The sequence below is a fragment of the Colias eurytheme genome, chromosome 23, assembly GCF_061535395.1.
Source record: "Colias eurytheme isolate Ceu_HAF_F1 chromosome 23, ilColEury1 Martin Lab GWU primary, whole genome shotgun sequence".
NCBI classification, from domain to species: domain Eukaryota; kingdom Metazoa; phylum Arthropoda; class Insecta; order Lepidoptera; family Pieridae; genus Colias; species Colias eurytheme.
This window is the reverse complement of record NC_143002.1, coordinates 2,197,263-2,217,830: the sequence shown is the minus strand read 5'-3', so window position 1 is coordinate 2,217,830 and position 20,568 is coordinate 2,197,263. Positions and strand designations below refer to the sequence as shown.

Sequence of the window (20,568 nt, the reverse complement as noted above, 5' to 3'; positions counted from 1 at the left end):
GATAGTTTTAAATAACGCTTGATAACTTTTGATCTCATACTACGATTTTTTAAATAAAATGAGTGCTACATACATTAAAACATCGTTTTGGTTACTCAAGCTTCAGTCTAAAACTTTTCAATATTCCAAAGGGAGAGTTGCATCGCTAGTGTTGATGTGTGGTAACGATATTACAGTTCTCAGAAATTCGTATGTCTTTCAGGAGCTGTACTTACGGTTTCATGGTGGTTAATTATAATATAATTAAAATTACTTTATCAGTTGAGACGCAGTAACAAGAATGTGGTAAATAAAAAGGTATAGCACTTTTCAAAAGGTATTTTTTTTCTGGACCGTAATCCTCAGGCTTAAAATGCAAACTGCATATTCTGGCATGTTGATAAATTTTACCCGTGATAGGCACTATGGACAGCCATTTATTTCTTTTTATTTCATTTTTGGAAAGCTGAAAATATATTAGTCCGGGATACATCGCCCATTTTTGCAAGTGATTACTATCAAGCTAATTTTTCGTGAGTAGCTTTATTTTGATGAGATGCCCAATAATTTCATGTATGAAACTCTCGATTGTGGTAGCTACCAGAGGAAACAAGGATGCCATCCGAAATTGCTCCGAGATGCCATCAGATTCTGGTAGACCTATATTACAATTCATTGCATGTGGATATTTTATTTTTACATGAAGAGGTTCAAGCCCATTTCCGGTCGAAGAAAATTTTTGATTTCATTTAAGTATTCATAAATATAGTTCCAAAATAAAAATCTTGTATAGAAGCCAGTGCTTTTGATGTGGAACCAGTGTGGAAAGAAACTAATATTATCATCATCATATTTATTATTTTTACTAGCTGTGATTTTTAAAGATTTTTTGGAAAAAAATCGTCCATAGACTATCGAACACTTGTTTTAATTTTTTGACATTGACAAGTCTAAAATAAATTTTCAAACGTTTTTTCAGTTTTGACCTGTGGTTTTGACTTTTGATGCCGACGCCATTATTCATTATTTTTGAGCATTGTGATTTGTGAATATTATTTGTGAGCGATTGTGTTAATAATAAATGTGCCCAATGTGGTTGTATTAATATTTTACATACATTGTGCTTACTAAACCGTGATATAAATCATTATTGGATATAAGTAAGTATAAATTTACTTTAATTAGCGATAGTGCACACGCTTCATTACATTTTCAAAATATGTATTATTCATTTTTATGAATTTATAATTATCATTTCTATAGAACGTGAATCAAAATTACTAGAAATCTGAGAAGTATTTACCGGTCTTTATGATTGTTTTTTCTGGTTAGAAATAATAAAGTTGTTTTATCGGGAGTTATTGGCGGGAAACATTATTTTTGTTTGGTATCCACATTCCACATCCATTTTTGTGTACATGTCATTATATTTATTTTCGATTTTATAAGAAAACAAAGTTGGTTGTTAGACTATTAAGCCTAAGTTAGTGAACTTGTTTTTAAGCTCAGGTAACTGATTTATTAAATCGTGTGACGAGCGTCTAATTTGATATACGCATGTCTTTTTTGTATCCTTACGTTGTTTACTTACAAGTTATAACTAAAGTTCTAATATATTTAATACTTTGTTAATTTTTAGTCAGTGAAATGTTATGCTTCACTATTTTTAAAGTCTATAGAAGCACATCTTTAATTTTTGAGCCTGTGCACAAAAATAAAACATAGCATGTAGGTACGAATATAAACTAGTTTTCATCACACATAAAACATTGCATGAATAAATTCAAACTGGATAGATCAAGACAGTTTCGGGTTTCCTACAAATATCATTTACAATAAAATAAAACCTAATTATGTTTCTATAGATGTCAGGCGGGCGGCTCGTGGTGTTAGACCGCGCGGGTCGCGATGTCAAGCAGTATCCCCTGCCCGAGGGCCTGGCCACCCTGGGCTCAGACCTGGCGTGCGATATACGCGTGATGATGCCAACTGTTAGTCCGCATCACGCTACTGTTGTTGTGCATGCTAACCAGGTATTTTTAAATGTTTAAGTGTGAGATTAATGATAAAAGTACGTGTTGTGTGTATTGTAATGTATTCTACTATGTTTGCTTATCTTTATCAAGTACTAGTTTTCCGCCCGCGTTTTTTAATACTATCTATTAAAAAAAACCGCATCAAAATCCGTTGCGTAGTTTTAAAGATTTAAGCATACATAGGGACATAGGGACAGAGAAAGCGACTTTGTTTTATACTATGTAGTGATGTTTCATGAAGAGTATGTATTAATTATGATTTTGAAGGATATATATATATCCATTTTTATAAATACATACATATATCCTTCAAAATGTATCTGTTCTACATGTATCACACATAAATGGTAGAAGTTCAAAAATAGATTATACATAGTCTCAATTCACCCATTTTGAATAGAATCTTTTATTACAATATGGTTTTGCTTTTCTATAGACCCTTACTATGCTTACTTACCATGTTTAATGAGAAAGTATGTTAGTTCAAAGGTGTCCCATTAATGTTAAACTCATAGTATCTATAGTATAATAAGATTTCTACCCGCGTTGCTCGCATTTTCAAAGAAAACCTAGCATAGTTTCCGTTCCTGTTTGATTTCCGGGATAAAAAAAGTAACTTATGTTTTATTCTGGGTTTTCAGCTACATACCAAATTTCATTGTAATCGGTTTAGTAATATTTGCACCAAAGAGTAACAAACGTCTATCCACACAAATGTTTACATTTATAACACAATTAATATTAGTAGGATCATTGAGATAATATTACTATGTATGGTGGAGACACCACGAACAAAATCTGTGCGCCATTTTTTTGCTCAAACTAAGTTTTAAAAATTATTATCTAGTAAGGTACTTACAGACGAAAGTTATTCCTTTGCACTTTTCCGTATTATTTGTGCAACACACGAAGGCATATTTGATGCGTTTCACTTTAAAACCATTAAAAAGAACATAAGTGATGTAGGCGGTGTCGTCTCCATATGTATATCTCAATGAGTAGGATGGATAATTAATGCTATTCTCGTACACCAGACGGTAGTACAAAGTGTCTCGGAGGGTGAGACACTAGTGAACGGTGCAGCGGTTAGCGTGGCTGCACTGCGGCACGGTGATGTGATCTCGCTCGGTGGGAGACAATTGAGATGGGAGTACGCGGACCCGGTGCGGCGCCGCCCCGGCCCGCATGGGGCACAGCCTGGTGAGTTTATTTATATTAATTATAAACTAGAGGTCCGCCCAGGCTTCGCCCGTGGTACATATTTCGTAATAAAAGGTAGCCTATGTTCTTTCTCAGGGTCTAAAGATTATCTGTGCCAAATTTCATCAAAATCGGTCCAGTAGTTTATGCGTGAAAACCATACATACACACAAACCTTTCCTCTTTATAATATTACTGTATAGATAAATAAATAAAAAAATGTATGCGTGTACTAGAGTACAACGTAAGAAGTGAAACTTCTTTATGACCTTAAAAATGTCACGAGTATAGCGTAACGCAAAAATTTCACGCGTACGGCGTAACGCAAAAATGTTACACTAAATTTTTGTCCAACCCCGATAAAGAAGTTTCACTTCAATCACGGCAATCCACCTTGGCCCTCAAGAACCAACATGCAACAACAGTAAATAGAACACAAGCAAGGCAGCTAAGCCTTTTCAATAGAATAATTAACCTATGCACCATTGAAACATGGTTATGAATGTTTTATAACCGTACTGCTGTTTGTATTCTATTTCCTCTGTCGCAACCTAGCACACCTCCAAAAATTATCTTTACAACAGAATTTTCAATTCATTACTTCGTTTTTAAATCTTAATATATATAAATCTCGTGTCACAATGTTTGTCCTCAATGGACTCCTAAACCACTTAACCGATTATAATAAAATTCGCACACCATGTGCAGTTCGATCCAACTTGAGAGATAGGATAGTTTAAACATGTAGGTACCATGGGCGAAGCCGGGGCGGACCGCTAGTTGGGATATAATCCTGAAGCTTTAATATATTTTTACTATCTATTTTTTCAGTTTAGGATGTATAATTTTTCATACTTTAAAATATCCTCTAAAGATAAACTAAATATTATTTGTATAGCACTATGTCGCGCCGGTCGAGGAAGGTCGAGGCGGGTTCGACTGAGCGAACCGACAGCGACTAATGTGATAGTACACTCTAATAGAGCATCTACGCCCGGTAATTGAATTTTTTTTATAAAATCAAAAATTTATTTAAGGACTGTTTCAATACTAGCTTCTTACTATTTTATGGATAAGCTAAACAGAAGCTGTAAAAGGTTTTAATTAAAGGTTTTACAACTTTTGGTCTTGTTTTGTTTCTATCTGTCAGTTAAAGTGACAAATAAGTTTAAATAAGTAAATATAGTGTTTAAAAATGTTAATGTTTACAGCTTCAACTAGCATGAAGCAAGTGGCCATCGTACAGCCGCAGAGGAGAGAAACTGGCAGTAACAATGGTATTTATATGAATTTTTGTATTATTATTAATCTTACTATGATAATTATTGGTTTAAATATAATTTGTATATTGGTGATTGTGTGTAACTGAGGTTTGAAAATAGTGATATAGTTGATTTTTCTTTATATAATTTTATTTGTTAAGGTGATAAAGCCCCACAAAACTGGACGCCAGTGAATAGTGATCTATCTAGCGCGCATTCCTCGCCAGAACCTACAAGGTAATATGAAATAAAATTAACATTAAATTGTAGTTTATTATAATAAGTTAGTTTGTTTATGACCCTGAATTTAAATGTGGTTTGTTAAAACTTGCACTTAGCAAAGGTTAAGATGGATGATGTAGTATACATATTTTGTTTCACTATAGAATCAATTTGCCATTTTTTCTTGTTCGATCATTGATAAAACCGTATTTTTTGCAGACAATCCACTCGTTCAAGTCCCAAGAGCCCGCAAGCGAGTACAACGAAAGCGTCGCAATGGATAGAGCTGCGCAAGAGCACGCGGGCGTCGCTCACACCGGCGCGAGCTCGCCACTCGCCGGCCGCACTCACACCGACACGAGCACGGGCAACAAACTCGAACTTCAATACCAGTGTTACGCCGAGGCCGCAAAGTTCAAGAGCTTCGATCACACCGAAGCAAAGTTCAAGAGCTTCGATCACACCGAAGCAAAGTTCAAGAGCTTCGATCACACCGAAGCCGCAAAGTGCCAGGGCGTCTATCACACCGGCGCGTACAAGAGCAACGATCACACAGATTGATACAAGCCAAGAGACTGTCACACCGCAGAGTGCAAGGTCGTCGGTCACACAGTCGAACAAACGAGAAACAATAACCCCTCGACGGGGGACACTCACACCGCAAAACCGTTCAGTGAGGACCCGACCATCGCTCATACCGCAGTATCGTTCCGTAAGAAACACCCGGCCGTCTCTCACACCGATACAGAGCAGGTCGTTGCGAGTTACGCGGCCGTCACTCACACCGTCGCGAGCGAATGAACGTAAAGACACATCGTTGAGACTGACTGTGTTAAGGAAGACACACAATCGACCGGTTAAAATTGAAGCTCCTACATCTATAGGTAAGATTTTTTTATTATTATTAATTTTTTAAAGGCTAAAGATAAAGTTTACTCGAAATCACACAAGCATAACAACAATACTATACAAGAAAATGAAAAGATGAATTATAATTAAAAATCGAGAATATCATGGATATGTATAACTGAAAGTAATAATATGTTTGTTATTATCTCAAATTTATAACATACTTTATGTACACCATAATATCGATTCCATTAATAAAAAGACCCTGTTTTCTGTAAAAAAACGATTATAAAATCTATCAATTAATATTGATAGAATATACATAATTTATTCCCACTATAAATTCACACATTTACACTCCTACAGAACAAAACATTTTTTTTACATATAAAAATTATATTAATTACAATTTCCCAAATTTTTGTAAAATATATTAACTGGCAACACCAATTAAAAACAAATGTCACAAAAAAATAAACAACACTTGACAGCTGTCATTTATAAATGACATCACAGTGGAAAAAAATTGGCGCGCCAACTAGACAGTAGATTAGTTGAAAGAAATCTCACAAGCTGAAAGACTGAGGTTATAATAATTTATAAAGCCTAATAAAATATATAAGCTTATATATTGATTTTTAATATGTATGAATAATAGTATTTATAATTATTTAATTTATTGCTATTTTATGCACTTTATATGTCCTCTAGAGTACGTTTTTATATTCATGAGTCATCTACTAATATAAATAACCTTTGGTATATAATTATGAGAATAAGTAATGAAAACAATCGAATATTAACGAAGTTATATGAATTGATACTCTTCATTTTTAAATATGGATATGTTTACAACACTTTCATATTAAAATTAATTTTATTTTGATCCCGCGTATATAAAATAATTCTATGTTGATTAACTAAATTGTTTTGTAAGGTTTTTTGTAAACTTCGTAAGATGACCTACTTTTTAAATAGAAACACGATATTTTTTGTTTTTTTTTTCATAAAAAAATCGTAAAATAATTAAAATTTGGTTATCATGAAATGAACTTGTTTTGGAATAAATTAGCCTTAACATTGTCCTTTGCGCGTTTTTATTTTCCGTTTAAGGCTTTGTCATACAGATCGATTATTTTTTAAAGAATATAAAGAGAAACTTTTTATAACTACATATGGGTGATTATACAAAAATGGGGTAACTTTTGAGGATATTTTGTTTACTATATTTTTTATATCAGATTGTTACAAATTAGGGTGTATATGATAGCTAATCTAATGAATATATTGTTCCAAATCGGGCCAGCCAGTTTTTTAAGTAGATTGTGAGATATTTTAAATTTTCTGAAATTGGCCTCCAGGGGACTGACGAGGCTAAGATGGTACTGATAAAAAACACAATTTTGTAATATTCTTAAAGAAATTGAATGAAAATTACTACAAATCTCTCAGTTTTAAAAATGGCACATGTCTTTTAAGTATTAAAATCACTTAGTTACGTTTAAAAATGGTAATTAATAATATGTGATACTGGGAAAAAACAATGTCTCAAGTTTCAAAACAGCCTTCTGACATTTAACGCTACGTGAATATTCTTACTCTCTTACTTAACTTTTTCTACTTTGACTTAGTTTTACTTGATATTTCAAGTAATTCACAAACAATAGAAACAAAAAAACGGCCAAGTGCGAGTTGGAGTCCTAAACAACCTATTTTTTTTATGTTTGTAACTAAAAATTTACACTTTTAGCAATTTTTCCTTATCTGTGTTATAAAGACGTTGCTATTTACCAAGTAGAAGTAAACTATATAGCAGTTTATAGTAGACTGTATACACGGCAAGCATCCTGTGTGTTTTTTTATTCCCTTGCGAATATTTAATTTTGCGGAAATTTGCAGTATTAACGGATGTAGGTATCTTTTGATTGCGTTGCGTTATAAGTTTGATTTTTTTACAGCCCCAAGGGTTCTTAATCTTGAGTATCCAATATAAATTTCAGATTGATACCTCCACGCGTTCCAAAAAAAACGTTTTAACAGACAAACGGGCAACAAAGTGATCCTATAAGGGTTCTGTTTTTTCCTTTTGAGGTTCGGAGCCCTAAAAATCTACCAATATTTATGTTAAAAGTACTAATTATAGTAAAATTAAAAACCAAAGTCTCGAATGAAAGTCTCATCTGAGTTTTCATAAGAGCCCCTTGACATTTTTATAATGTTATTAAGTATATTAATTAACTTTTATGTTATTTTGAGGTAATTTTACTTCACAGTAATATACGTATACGTATTTATCTGATAAATATAAAAAGCTATGCCCTGAAAGCATCAAAATCAATAATTTAAATAAAATAAGATCTTTTTTAATAAAATTATTAGTAGTTTGTTTCAATAGCTCTTTTCTTTGCTTCTCTTTCTTAAATGTTTCTTCCCTAGTCAAATTCAGGTTCTTTTAGCGTGGCGCATGATGTTTTAAACTGAAATATAAAATAGAAATGCTTATACCAATAGCAATCAAGATAAAAGTTCTCAAAAACGACAGAATCATCAGTACTATGGGGTCGCGTCAGTCCTCTGGCACGATATCTGACAAAGGACTGATGCCAGCGGATTGATGAAAAGGGACTTAATATGAGGTTATAATCACAAATATTTTTTTTTTTTCTAATTTCTAATATCAACAAACTATATTTTTACAAATCATAGTTAACCATTTATAAATGAAAATAAAAATCGGATTAACAATAAAATAACGACTCACCATAGGACTGAAATGTTGACTGGCGCAGCAAGATTTTAGAGGACAAACACAACCCTAGCGCTGGTACAGTTATGACGGCCGTCAAAATATGCGGTGCACAAGTAACTTCATTACCAACATTAATACTTAGACAGGGATTTGACCTCGACTTGGTGATATTTAGCGAGAATTTCGAATTTAAAAAACACACAACGGACTGACTAGTGAAAACGATGACAAAGTTTAATTTTATTTTTTAAATAAAATGGAAAACATTGCGTTATGAAATTTGTAGTATATAATACTATGTACATCAAAGATTGTAGTGTTTTTGTAAGTTTTCTTAAATCGATGATAATGTTTAAACGATAGTCACTTGATTGTTGGTTTTCGGAGTTGTGACATGCCAAAGTACTGACATTTGAGGTATTAATTTTTTTTTTTTATTCATTTGTATTTTAAATAAAGAAGTGAAATTGAGTGACCAAATAAAGGACGCTTCATTGTTTTAAAATAGATTGTTATTTGAATAAAATATAATAAGACTTTGTTTAAATTGGCTGATGACATCGAGTTACCCCATTTTTGTATAATCACCCATATATATTTTATTTTTTAGCAATTTTTATAGGATTTACAATGGATCTTGTAACTTATCTAATACGTAACTGTTTTGTCATCTCAAATTAATATGATTATAAAAATAGGTTTCGATTTAAGAATTTTCATTGTTTTATTGAATTTCCGTAATATAATATTTCTTAAGTCATTTTGTAACATTTTTATCGTCTTTGTTTTTTCATATTGGATTAGTTTAACCCATTAATATGGGTTATAATAATAGTTAATGAGGGCATAATTGCCCTACAAATAAACTTCAATATCATTGTTACATTTTTTCGACGAATATTATGTAATCATATATTACGTAGTGTATGTTCTATGTAGGTGGATTATTCGTAATCGCTACCCATGTTAACAAAACTTTTATAAGTAAGGCCCTTCGCTCATGGAGCTACTCAAAAAGAACTAGTCACAAACTCAAATTACTAACTAGTTGCCTGAGCGTCACAGCCCATACATGTTCTATGGAGATTCGCACACGACGCGACCAGTTACTAACTGGTGAGTAACGCGTTAGCAACCAATCACGCGCGACGCGTCGTGTCGGTCTCCACGCTACTGGTTTCCCGAGTTTCTTTGTTTTTTATGATAAAAATGAACGAGCAAACATTGACAAGTGCCTGAAACCTTAAAACTTGAGTAGCGTTGTATGCGAGATACAATTTGTAACTGGTTTGTAATCGTAATTACTGATTAGTTCAGTCATTTTTGAGTAGCTCCGTGAGCGAAGGGCCTAAAGTGGCGTTTAGTAATATCTCGAAATATCAATCAAAAACATTTTTAATGGAATCAAGGGTCTTTAATAAACGAAAAGAGTTTCTGTTACGATGGTTTTAATAATAATCTTATTTAAGTAGAAAAATTAACTGTAGTATGGACCGTGCCTAAGCGTCGCGACAGACGCCGTTCTCGATAACAATAAATACAAGTTTATTCCGTGAAAAGTAAAAAAAGAAAGCGATGACTAATATAAAACTATTCATGCATCAAGTTTCGGTCATGCACCTCGTTTATTTTGCAATACTCTAAAATTTTCAGTCATCTTTCGTCGATGCTAACACTAACATTAATAAAAGTGCATTTAATTTATAATTTACATGACTATAATTTTCTTATACTTATTTAAAAATAAAATATTATATTTTACAATTTTGTAAGATTAATTAAACCAAGTACTACACATCTATTGCATTATTAGATTTTATTGTATTTATTTATAACTTTTTAAACAATACTTCCAAATTTTTTATTACCTATTATAAATTATTTTATCTGTATTTAACAATTAACACCTTCAACATGATACTCACAATGTTCCGCACGCTAAAACACTACGTTCTCTCATCACTAGATCACACGAAGCAAGCGGCGATTATGCTTATGACCCGTCACACGAAATCTAAAACGCCTAACACGAGTAAAGTGACGATTGTCGAGACGAAACCGACTCCCGTGAAGAAAACACCCCGTAGTAGTAGAGGCAGTAAGATTGGTATCACGCCGAAGAGATCTAGTAGTTATTCGCAGGGCTCAAGGAAAAGCAGTAATCGGAACTCTAGCGTGAGTAATTTTTGTTTTTATTTTGTTTGTGTAATTAATGTTAGTCATTTTTTTTAATGATCGATTCTACGTATTTCGTGATGATTATGTCCTTTTCGTAATTACTGATTAGTTAAAGTTTATAAAACATTGATTTAGGCATAATAGTTTTATTTTTGTGAATTATTTCCATGTGTAAGAGTTATTTTTTGTATTTTCAGGTTTCCGTTTTAGAAATAAACGACTCGGACGTATCCACGCCAAGAAGGAGTTCGTCGCGTCGTTCCAAAGCGTCAATATCTGAGAAATCTCCACTGCTACCGAGCCCAAAGAAATCGGCGCTGAAAAACCCAAAGAACCATCACAGAAAGACTGAATCCATCAAATTTGACTTGAGCAATTTGGAAAACGAGACACGACAGTCCGACATCGTCACGATCGACACGACTAATATGTCGCACGACAGCGTTTCCGATGTTAGTTTGCATTACTCAGATACGAGTATAACATCGCCGTCGCCGTCGCCGCGAAGATCAATCCATTCTAGAAGTAGTCGTATCATTGAGAACGCAGTGGGCAGTCCAATGAACCAATCTATTGAACAGAAGAACGATGAAACAATAACTCCTCAATCGCCGCGCTCAAGAAATTCGTCAAGAAGTTCTCTTATAATGCAGAAAGCGTTAGAACAATCGAATGTGTCGAGATTATCGCGAAGATTCACTAAGACTGTTTCGGAACAGAGTTGGAGTACCACAGTGGCCAATCAGACAAAAACTTTGAGCCCGCGCGGGTCGAATGTTGAATCTTATTCTATAGTGGATTTAGTGTCGGTCGATTCGAATGGAGTTTCCGAATATAATTCTGTAGCATCCACACCAACCTTTGGTACTCCGCGCAGCAGTAGTAGAATTTCCAAATCTATAGACCCCACTATGACGTCTAGCACGCCATATAATAGAGCGCCTCCAACGAAAACGCCTCTATCCGATTCTAAAGTCTCAGTACAATCTGCATCTATGATTACTCCTGAAAATGACGAGAACTTTAGACCGTTTAATAGCACGCGAAAATCTAGAGCATCTCGCAGTCGATCTAGAATTAATGATAGCGATTTATTATTATTGGATGATGATGATTCTCCAAGAACATCTAGAAGGACGTCGAAAACAACGGCTAGTCCTTTCGTGCCTAAAAGTTTGTCCGTCAATATATCGTCGAATCAAGACGGGACAATCACACCAGAAAATGTGCCAAACAATGAGGAATGTACTACTCCTGTATTGAGCATTCAGAGTCTTTTGGATTCCAGTCAAGGATCGATTGCTTCCCAGTCATATAGTAAAAAAGGAATTAAAATCAACGTCAAGAGAAAAACTATTGGCGTAATTCGTTCTAAACGTAAGCAGAGCGATGTGAAATCAAAATCATTTACTATAAGAAGAACTGCAAGAAGAAATCAAGATGAAAGTGGAATAGTTACACCGACAAGTGCCTTCAAGCCTGAACTGGAAGGAGTGAAGAATAAGCATTCAACCGCCAAGAAACCACTATCTAAACGCTCTATAATAGATAATTTGAACGATTCGGACATAGTTAAACAATTATTCAACAGTCCAGTGAAAAGGAAACTGTCACAGAGCATGACAGAGTTTTCGAGACGTCAGTTGTTCGATGATGACTACGATATACCGAGAAAACAGACGAGACAAACCACGGCGTTAACTGGCAGGACTCCAGATAACTCTATCATGAACCAAACACAGAATGTCACAGCCGATGTTTTTGTCAGTCCCCTAACGACACCAAGTAGTAGCCCTAATTTAGAAGGCATCAAGCGATTATTCGCTAAAAATACCCCAGAAAATGACTTGCGTAACGTTCGCGGTGTTAAAGGGTTGTTACGAACACCGCGAAACAGAAGATCTGTTAAGAACGATTTGACAAACGTGACAGGGGTTAAAGCTACATTTGCAAAATCGCCAAGAAATAGCCTGAGCGACGTTAGAATTAAAGAATTATTTATGCAATCACCCAGAAATGACTTACGACGAGTGTCCGCGGTAAAAACTGTGTTCAAATCAACGAGAAAGCAAAGATCGCCAAAGAACACATTAGAAGACGTGGGTGGAGTTAAAAATCTGTTCAAAAGCAGTCCTCGCAACGATTTGCGGAACGCTTCTGGCGTGAAGGATGCTTTACAAATACGTTCACCTAAAAACGACTTAACAGACGTACGGGGTGTTAAAAGAATGTTTAGGCTTGAGAAACAGAAGTATCAGAGCGACGTCAGTGGAATAGAACAATTATTCCATGAAAGTAACTTGGATACTACATTCGATTTGTTAATGGGTAAACCGCCATTACGTACATATAATAAAGCGGCGAGCGGTCAAAAGCCAAAGCCGAAGGCAAATACGCGTAAAGCGAAATCCTTGCACGATTCTATAGAGTTGATTACGACGAATGTTGAAGAATGGTTGGAAAATCAGAAACCTAAACAAGTACAAGTATACAGTGAACACACATTACCGATTAAAAAGCGATCTCTAGTGAATAAGAGTAATAATGAGAGTAAAGCAAGGTTGCCGATAAAGAAAAGGGTCGTGCATTCGACTCCGATGAAGGGACAGAACGCAACTATGAATGCGTCAGAGTTGGGACGCGTTTCTCCGATAGCTCTACTTGCTGACGCTACTGCCGGGTAAGTGAATTCTATAAAATTGATTGCAAAACTTCATAAATAATATAATTCTACTCATCATAGCGTATTAATATATGTAAAATTAAAATAAACTCAATCTCTTTGTAATTAATCAATTGTAACTTTTTCAACTGCATTCTAATTTATCTTAAAACATATTATTATGTAACAGTTATTTTCAAGATGCAACATAAATAATAAAAGCTCTTTTATATGGTTTCTTGTATTTTACAGTACATCCCAAATGGCAGAAGCAACGACAGTAGTGGCTCAACCACAGCCAAAGAAACGAAGAACCAAAGCCAATAATACCAAAATTGCAAGTCCTATAAAGCTCTCTCCTAGAAAAGCTCGCAGCAGTAAATTGCAAGCTTTATCGAAAATTAGAAAAGAACCTAAATCAAAAATAGTCAAGGAAAAAATAACTCAACAAACAAATATTCAAGATACTGAAGTAGAACATGTTCAACCTTCACCAACTAAAGAAACGCCTGAAACAAAATTACCGCCAAGAAGAACGAGAGGCAAAGCTAAATTAACTCCAGTAAAAGCAAAGGCTTCTAAAGCTAGGCAGTCTATCCCAAATACGATAAATCGAAGACAATCACTTGTAATCACTAAAAAAGCACCAATTGCCAAACCAAAAGCACAAACTAGAAACAAGACTAAACAGGATTCAGATGCCGTAGAATCTAAAAATACAAGAAGACAAAAATCTACAATTGCAATAGTTATACCTAAAGCTTCTCCAGAAAGACGCACTAGGCGTAAAGCTGATGAAGTTGTAATCGAAGAAAAACCAAAGAGGGGTCGTAAAGTGGTTGAAATAGTTGAAGAGAAACCAAAACGAGGAAAGAAAGTACAAATTGAAGAACCGAAAGAAGCTAAAAACGCAAAAGCAAATAAAACACAAGAGCTTCCAGAAGTAGAAACCACAAAACGAACTAGACGAGGTGCTAAAGTTGACGAAATAGAAATAATACCGAAACGTGGTAAGAAACAAGCTGAAATTGAAGTTAATAAAACGGCAGAACCTGTAAAACGTGGACGCAAAAATGTACAAATAGAAGCTATTATCGAAGAAAAACCAAAGCGCGGCAGAGCAGCTAATAAATCAAATATAACAGAGAAAAAAATTAATAAAAAGGCAGAAGAAACAGATGTAAACGCAGAAGAAACAGTCGTTGAGCCTAAAAGATCGCGTAGGAATAATACAACCGTAATACCTGCTGTAGAAAATGTTAAGGCTAAAGGGAAAATGTTAGTGAAAAGTCAAAGTGCAGATGAAGTACAACCAAAAAGGACTCGAAGAAATCAAGCTAATAAAAGTCAGGAGAAAATAGAAGAACCGGTGGTAAAGAAAACTACGAGAGGAAAGAAGGTACTAAAATATATACTGTCTTACCACAAAAAACTTAAGACAGGGTTTAACTTTAAGCACGGGTTCTCTTTAATCTGGTTTTGTCGTATTTCACATAGACAACTATTAAAGTGACAGATCACTGGTTAAAAGTTAAACTGTGTTTCAATTGTTTTGTGGTTATAGCAATTGTTTTAAAAATAATTTAGTTTTAACAGAAATTTTATTTTCTTTACCAGTTGTAGCGATATTTTAAGTCCCTTATGGCTATATGTATTTAAATTGATGACAATTTTTGAGTACAGTCGAACATTTTCGAATTAGGTTAACCTGTAATGATAGTTAGTTCTATGTGTAAATAAATAAATAAATTTTTCTTTTATTTTCTTATAAATACTGTAAATTATAATATTTTTCTGTATTCTACAGGCTCAAGCTGAAAGTATTCCACCTACAGAAGGCCGTAAGAGAAAATCAATCGCGTCGCCATCTAAAGGTTCAATATTATTTATTTATATTTATTGAAGTGTAACTTCTTTAAGCGCGTTGAGAGTAAAATTTCAAGGTCGCGTCATGGAATAAGGCGACAATTTTGGTTTTTTGAATCTTGCCGAAGAAGTTTCACTTCTGACACTTGTGCTCACATGCTCTTTTTTATGGATTTACTCAGACTATATTCTATTCTTATAGTGGAGTTAAAAATATTGGCATACTGTTAAGTTTTGGAAAAAGTAATAATTTAATTTAATATTTTATATTTCAAAAACAGGAGGCCAGGCTAAGAAGTTAAAAGTAACAGTGAACAGTCCAGCCAAGAGACGGACAAGAAACAAAGTTGTTCAAGGTATAGTATATTAAATCATCAAAATATACAAGTGATTGAAAATACATTTTTACTTTCTTTTTTACACGCTTTATATTAGCTTCACCTGTTTGTTTGTTTGTAACCGACTTCTTTGGGCGCGATTTTGACCCACTTTAAGCGCGTCACACACGGTGAAGATACTATAATATTTTATCTTAAGATACTGTTATATTTTATATTACAGTATCTTAACGCATCCGGTATCAGCGTTCGGACCATCATTTTTCTTTTTGTCATTGCGTACTAAGACCCCTGTAGAACCGCCATCCTGTTACAAATGACCCACAAAATATCGCGTCACTTGTAACAGGATGGCGGTTCTACAGGGGTCTTAGTACGTAATGACAAAAAGAAAAATGATGGTCCGAACGCTGATACCGGATGCGTTAAGATACTGTAATATAAAATATAACAGTATCTTAAGATAAAATATTATAGTATCTTCACCGTATGTGACGCGCTCAAACGGCCACCGTGTGTTCGTTCAAACTTTGTAGATTTATTGAGGACCGATGACAATACACTAATTTGATAAAATTTTCTATTTTTTAGTTCGGTTTTCTATAAAAAGCGTGTTTTTTAGTTTTTATAAACTATTATTTATTTTATTAATAAATGACATTGTAACTTATCAAATTATTCAAAAATTTAAAGATTTTTTCGTTATTACTTACTTTACAAAAAATGTGTAAAATGTTTTAAAAACTTTATATTTCAGATTCTCAACAGAACACGCGCACTCGCAGACGGGGCGTTTGTTCTTGACCTCGAAAAGTACAAATTTATTATTTAAGGTATTGTATAACATATGTATTTACAATTAATGTGGTTTCTTTATAATAACGATTGTTTTAATAGTTTATTTTTTCGTAACAATAGTGATCATGACCGCGTATTTAGAAAAAATAGAACGAAATTTATTCTTTATATAATTATTAATAAGTAGCGGTCCGCCCCGGCTTCGCCCGTGGAACATGTTTACGTTTTCTCTACATAAGAACCATCCTCGTACTTCAAGGAATATAATAAAAAAAGAATTATCGAAATCGGTTCAGCCGTTCTCGAGTTATGTGCTTACCAACACATTTTGCGATTCATTTTTATATATAAGAAGATACAATTCACAAATTCTGATTAAAGAAAAGAGCGTGTATGCCGAGCACACGTATCAGAAGTGAAACTTCTTCGGCAAATTCAAAGATACCAAAATCGTCGCCTTACTCCATGACGCGAAATTTAAATTTTACTGTCAATGTGCCTTTTTTTTAAGTGGGGAAATCTTCCAAAGATACCCGCGGCCCCCGGGGAAGGAGCCGTGGGTTATGTCGGATTCTTACCAACTAAAACCCCACTGTGTTCCGTCGAGCCGCTTTAATGATGGGGCCGCGGGTATTTGTTAGAATTCTTCCGCGACCAATGTCAATGCGCCTAAAGAAGGTTCACTTCAAAAATAGTCACTTATAAATCTACACTAATATTATAAAGAGGAAAACTTTGTTTGTTTGTTTGTTTAATTGTAATGAATAGGCTCATAAACTACTGGACCGATTTTAAAAATTCTTTCACCATTCGAAAGCTACATTATCCACGAGTAATATAGGCTAGATTTTATCCAGGAAATCCCACGGGCACGGGAACTATGCGGGTTTTTCTTTGAAAACGCGGGCGAAGCCGCAGGCGGAAAGCTAGTATGCTATATGAATAATGATATTAATTATATTTCTTTGTACATATTTCCAGGTGCACATGGATGACCGTGTATGTGTGAAGAGTTAAGACAATTACGTTTTAGTTTTTATTTTATTTAATAGTTGTGTTTTAAGTTCTTTGATGTAACATGCTAAGTACAGTCAGCATACATATCGGTATTGTTTTTATATATACATATGTATTACTTTTCATAATAAGTATTTTACTGTTTCATTCTAATTTTATATTATTAACTACAATATTTTTTCTTTTCATTTCTTTACTAGATATTATTCATTTTATTTTTCTTAAATTATCGATTCGTTTATAATTGAATAAGTAACATTCATAAGAAGACAATTTTATGTTGACTGTACATTATTGCTTTTAATTTTAGAATTATGGAGACATTTTTAGTAATATATTATACCGTATGTTTAGAAATGAAATGAAAGCTTTCAATTTGATTATGTATTCTGTTAAATGGTGCATTTATATTTGATCAATGTAATCAATAAATAAAAATTTAATTGTGTGTGCTATTCTGTAATATAGAAAATTGTGTTTCAAGTTTTAACGTGCTTTTAAATTATGTCTACGAAAATAAAAATGTATGTAAAGGGAAATGAAAATTGTATAATTGTGATTGTAATTTTCGCTGTTATAATACGTAAAACTAAAATATTGCATGGTTCTCTAACTGATTTGCAACTTGATTAAATTCAGAAATTAAGATATATTTGTTGTACACAAAAATAAATAAAAATGTAACGTCTTATGTGCTTTATCATAGAATTTGTGACCTTTATGCAATAATTTTTCTAAATCTCAAGTAGGCTTTTTCTATTAAAATAATTGCTCTAAGTAATTTTGTTACAAAAAGAATGAAACAACATTTCTATAAAGAAACGTTTAGCAATAATTATTAAAGTACAATATTGCATTCATAAAGTATTTTAAATTGTTCGTATACGAAAAAAATTGTATTTTTGTAATTCCCAGTTGCCAATTCTATAGAAAATTATATTTGTATATGTAGGTGCGTGTAGTGATTCAATGTTACTGTACTGTTCTTTGACTATTTTTATAGAAATTGACATGTTAAAATAATGTTTTTAATAATATCTTTGGCAATATAGTTAAATAGTCAATTAGACACATATTTTTAGGTAATTTTTCATCGTACAAAACACTAGAAAAATTTTATTGGTAATCAAAATAATTTTCGGAAACTGTTTAATTTTGCAAAAGACATTGTGGATTGTAGACTAATTTTGAATTTATTTTAAAAAGCTCGAATAAAAACACTTTAAAATCATGACATCTGTGGACTTTTGGGATGTAAAAGAATTGTAACAGTGTGTTAGTTAAAGTAATTCTAGTGAGATAATTGCTATTATAATATTGTTAATTTTGAAATAAATCGATAATTATTACATTTTTGTTTTATTCCTTTTATTCTATATCCCACATATTATTATATGGATCGTCTAATTACGGTCCAAGACTCAAGAGCACAATAATTATTTTAACTATGTTCTGAATTTCTAATGTTTGTTATTGCTAAAGTAATATACATGGTGCAACCCAGGTCCCGGCCTAAGTTTCAAATTTATGATGTGAATCGTCTTTAGAATTAGTACTGGGTAGTGGGTACCATTGCTGGATGGACCGTAAAGAATCAATCTACATCGTCCGATATTAATAACTACGAAACTGAGCTAAAAAACATGTATAAAAACACGAATAAAGCGTTTGAACAATGTTTTTTTAAGAAAAAATTCGATCAAAACCCGACTCGCGATCGCATTTTTTCTATTAAAAATATCTCATGAATTTTGTACATAATAACATTATGTAGTCAGCTTGCTGCTATAAAAATATTTTGAAAAAAGTCAATCTAGTGTTATTTCAATCAAGCGAAAAGCGATTTGCGGGCACGTTCATACATTGTATGAACCATAGGTAGGTATATGAACTTTTTCGGTTACTCGCCGAAATATTCGTGATGAACTGATGAGTGTTGACACGCAACGCATTTCACTGTTCACATATTCGCAAGTACCAAGAAGCTTATATCTAATACACTGGAGATTGCACTATGACCATTAATTGACCATTGCCGGAGACGGGCCGTGTCGGAGCCGGGAAACATATGAAACAAAATCCAACCGCCACCGACATTTCAAAACAGTCCGTTTCATACAAAAATTAAACTTTAATGTTTGATAATGCAGACGAAGGGGCACGGCCTAGTCGCGACATGGTGTAGCGTTAATCATTCCTTATGGCTGGTTCACACTTTGATTAGTGTGAGTGCAGGTGATTAGTGCGAGTGCAGGTGTGTAGTGCGAGTAGTGTCCAATTGACTGCGAGTGCAGGTGATTAGTGCGAGTGCAGGTGTGTAGTGCGAGTAGTGTCCAATTGACTGCGAGTGAAGGTGATTAGTGCGAGTGCAGGCACGCTGCGAGTGAGGGGGAAGGGAGGGCGCGCGGGACGTGGCTACTCGCAGTCCACTCGCAAAAAAATAGAACACGCTTCTATTCACTTTACTACACAGCCTACTAAACACTCGCACTAAACAGTCGCTGTCCACACGTAGTACTACTCATCACCTGCACTCGCACTAATCAAAGTGTGAACCAGCCATTAGTCTAAATCCGCGCAGTGTAGGTATAGGTGACATATTTTAATTAGTATAATATGATGATACCCTTAATATACATGTCTGTGATGATACCTGATGGGAAAAGTTCCTACCAAGTTGATTTGGCTTTTGGAGACGTTTAGTTACAATTTCTAGATGCTTTATGTAACACATTTTGAAATTTACGTTCTTTGATGAAACTAGTTTATGTAGCTAATACCTACTAGACACATACCAGATACCAACACATAATTTTATGAAAAAAATCGGAATGTTCAGACACATCTTTACTAGTCCTTACTAGTTCCTACAATAAAATTAGTTTCCTTAAGTATGGGAGTGAGTCGTAAATGCCATCACGCTCTAGGTTTATCCAATTAAAATTTAAACCTCACTTCCCTTGCAAAAAAACCTGCTCTGTTTATTTTTGTAGGCTTACGTGGCGACATACCTTTAGTCCTTTAATAAGTCCCTTTAGAGATATTCAAAACGGATAGTCGGTGTTCTATTGGAGTAGGTATGTTAGTTTATTAATTCTACGACTTGCCATAACATAAAACGTTACATTAAACAAGTGCAATTGGTAAATGTTAAAAATACTTATGTACCTAATGACGATTCGAAAGTGCTACTAAATAGTAGTCTAATTGAATAAATGAATGTTTGAGTTTGAGTTTGCAGTTTTAAGTGAGCTTAAAACTGTTGCTATTGGGTGAATAGAGTTGTATGAAATAAAACTAAAAATTAATTTAATTGCATATTTATTGTTTGAGATACATTCAGATATTAATACATCAAATATTTTGTAGATTACATACACAATACAGTATAGAGTACAGATTTAATTACGAT

At 33.7% G+C, this 20,568-nt stretch overlaps 1 protein-coding gene across 2 annotated transcripts; it reads left to right on the top strand.

Moving 5' to 3' along the window:
• Positions 1–1,022: 1,022 nt before the first annotated feature.
• Positions 1,023–18,505, top strand: LOC149898141 (uncharacterized). 2 transcript variants are annotated; one of them, XM_090115309.1, is made up of 14 exons: positions 1,023–1,139; positions 1,845–2,012; positions 3,050–3,215; positions 4,114–4,212; positions 4,427–4,492; positions 4,639–4,714; positions 4,919–5,583; positions 10,264–10,472; positions 10,673–13,155; positions 13,390–14,536; positions 14,945–15,011; positions 15,285–15,359; positions 16,099–16,174; positions 17,121–18,505. In XM_090115309.1, exons 2-13 carry the CDS (start codon positions 1,845–1,847, stop codon positions 16,143–16,145), a joined length of 5,268 nt encoding a protein of 1,755 aa, XP_089971435.1. In that variant the 5' UTR covers positions 1,023–1,139; the 3' UTR covers positions 16,146–16,174; positions 17,121–18,505. The 2 variants fall into 2 exon arrangements, with proteins under 2 accessions (XP_089971435.1, XP_089971434.1); XM_090115308.1 differs by having other exon boundaries at positions 15,279–15,359.
• The last annotated feature ends 2,063 nt before the right edge of the window (positions 18,506–20,568 follow it).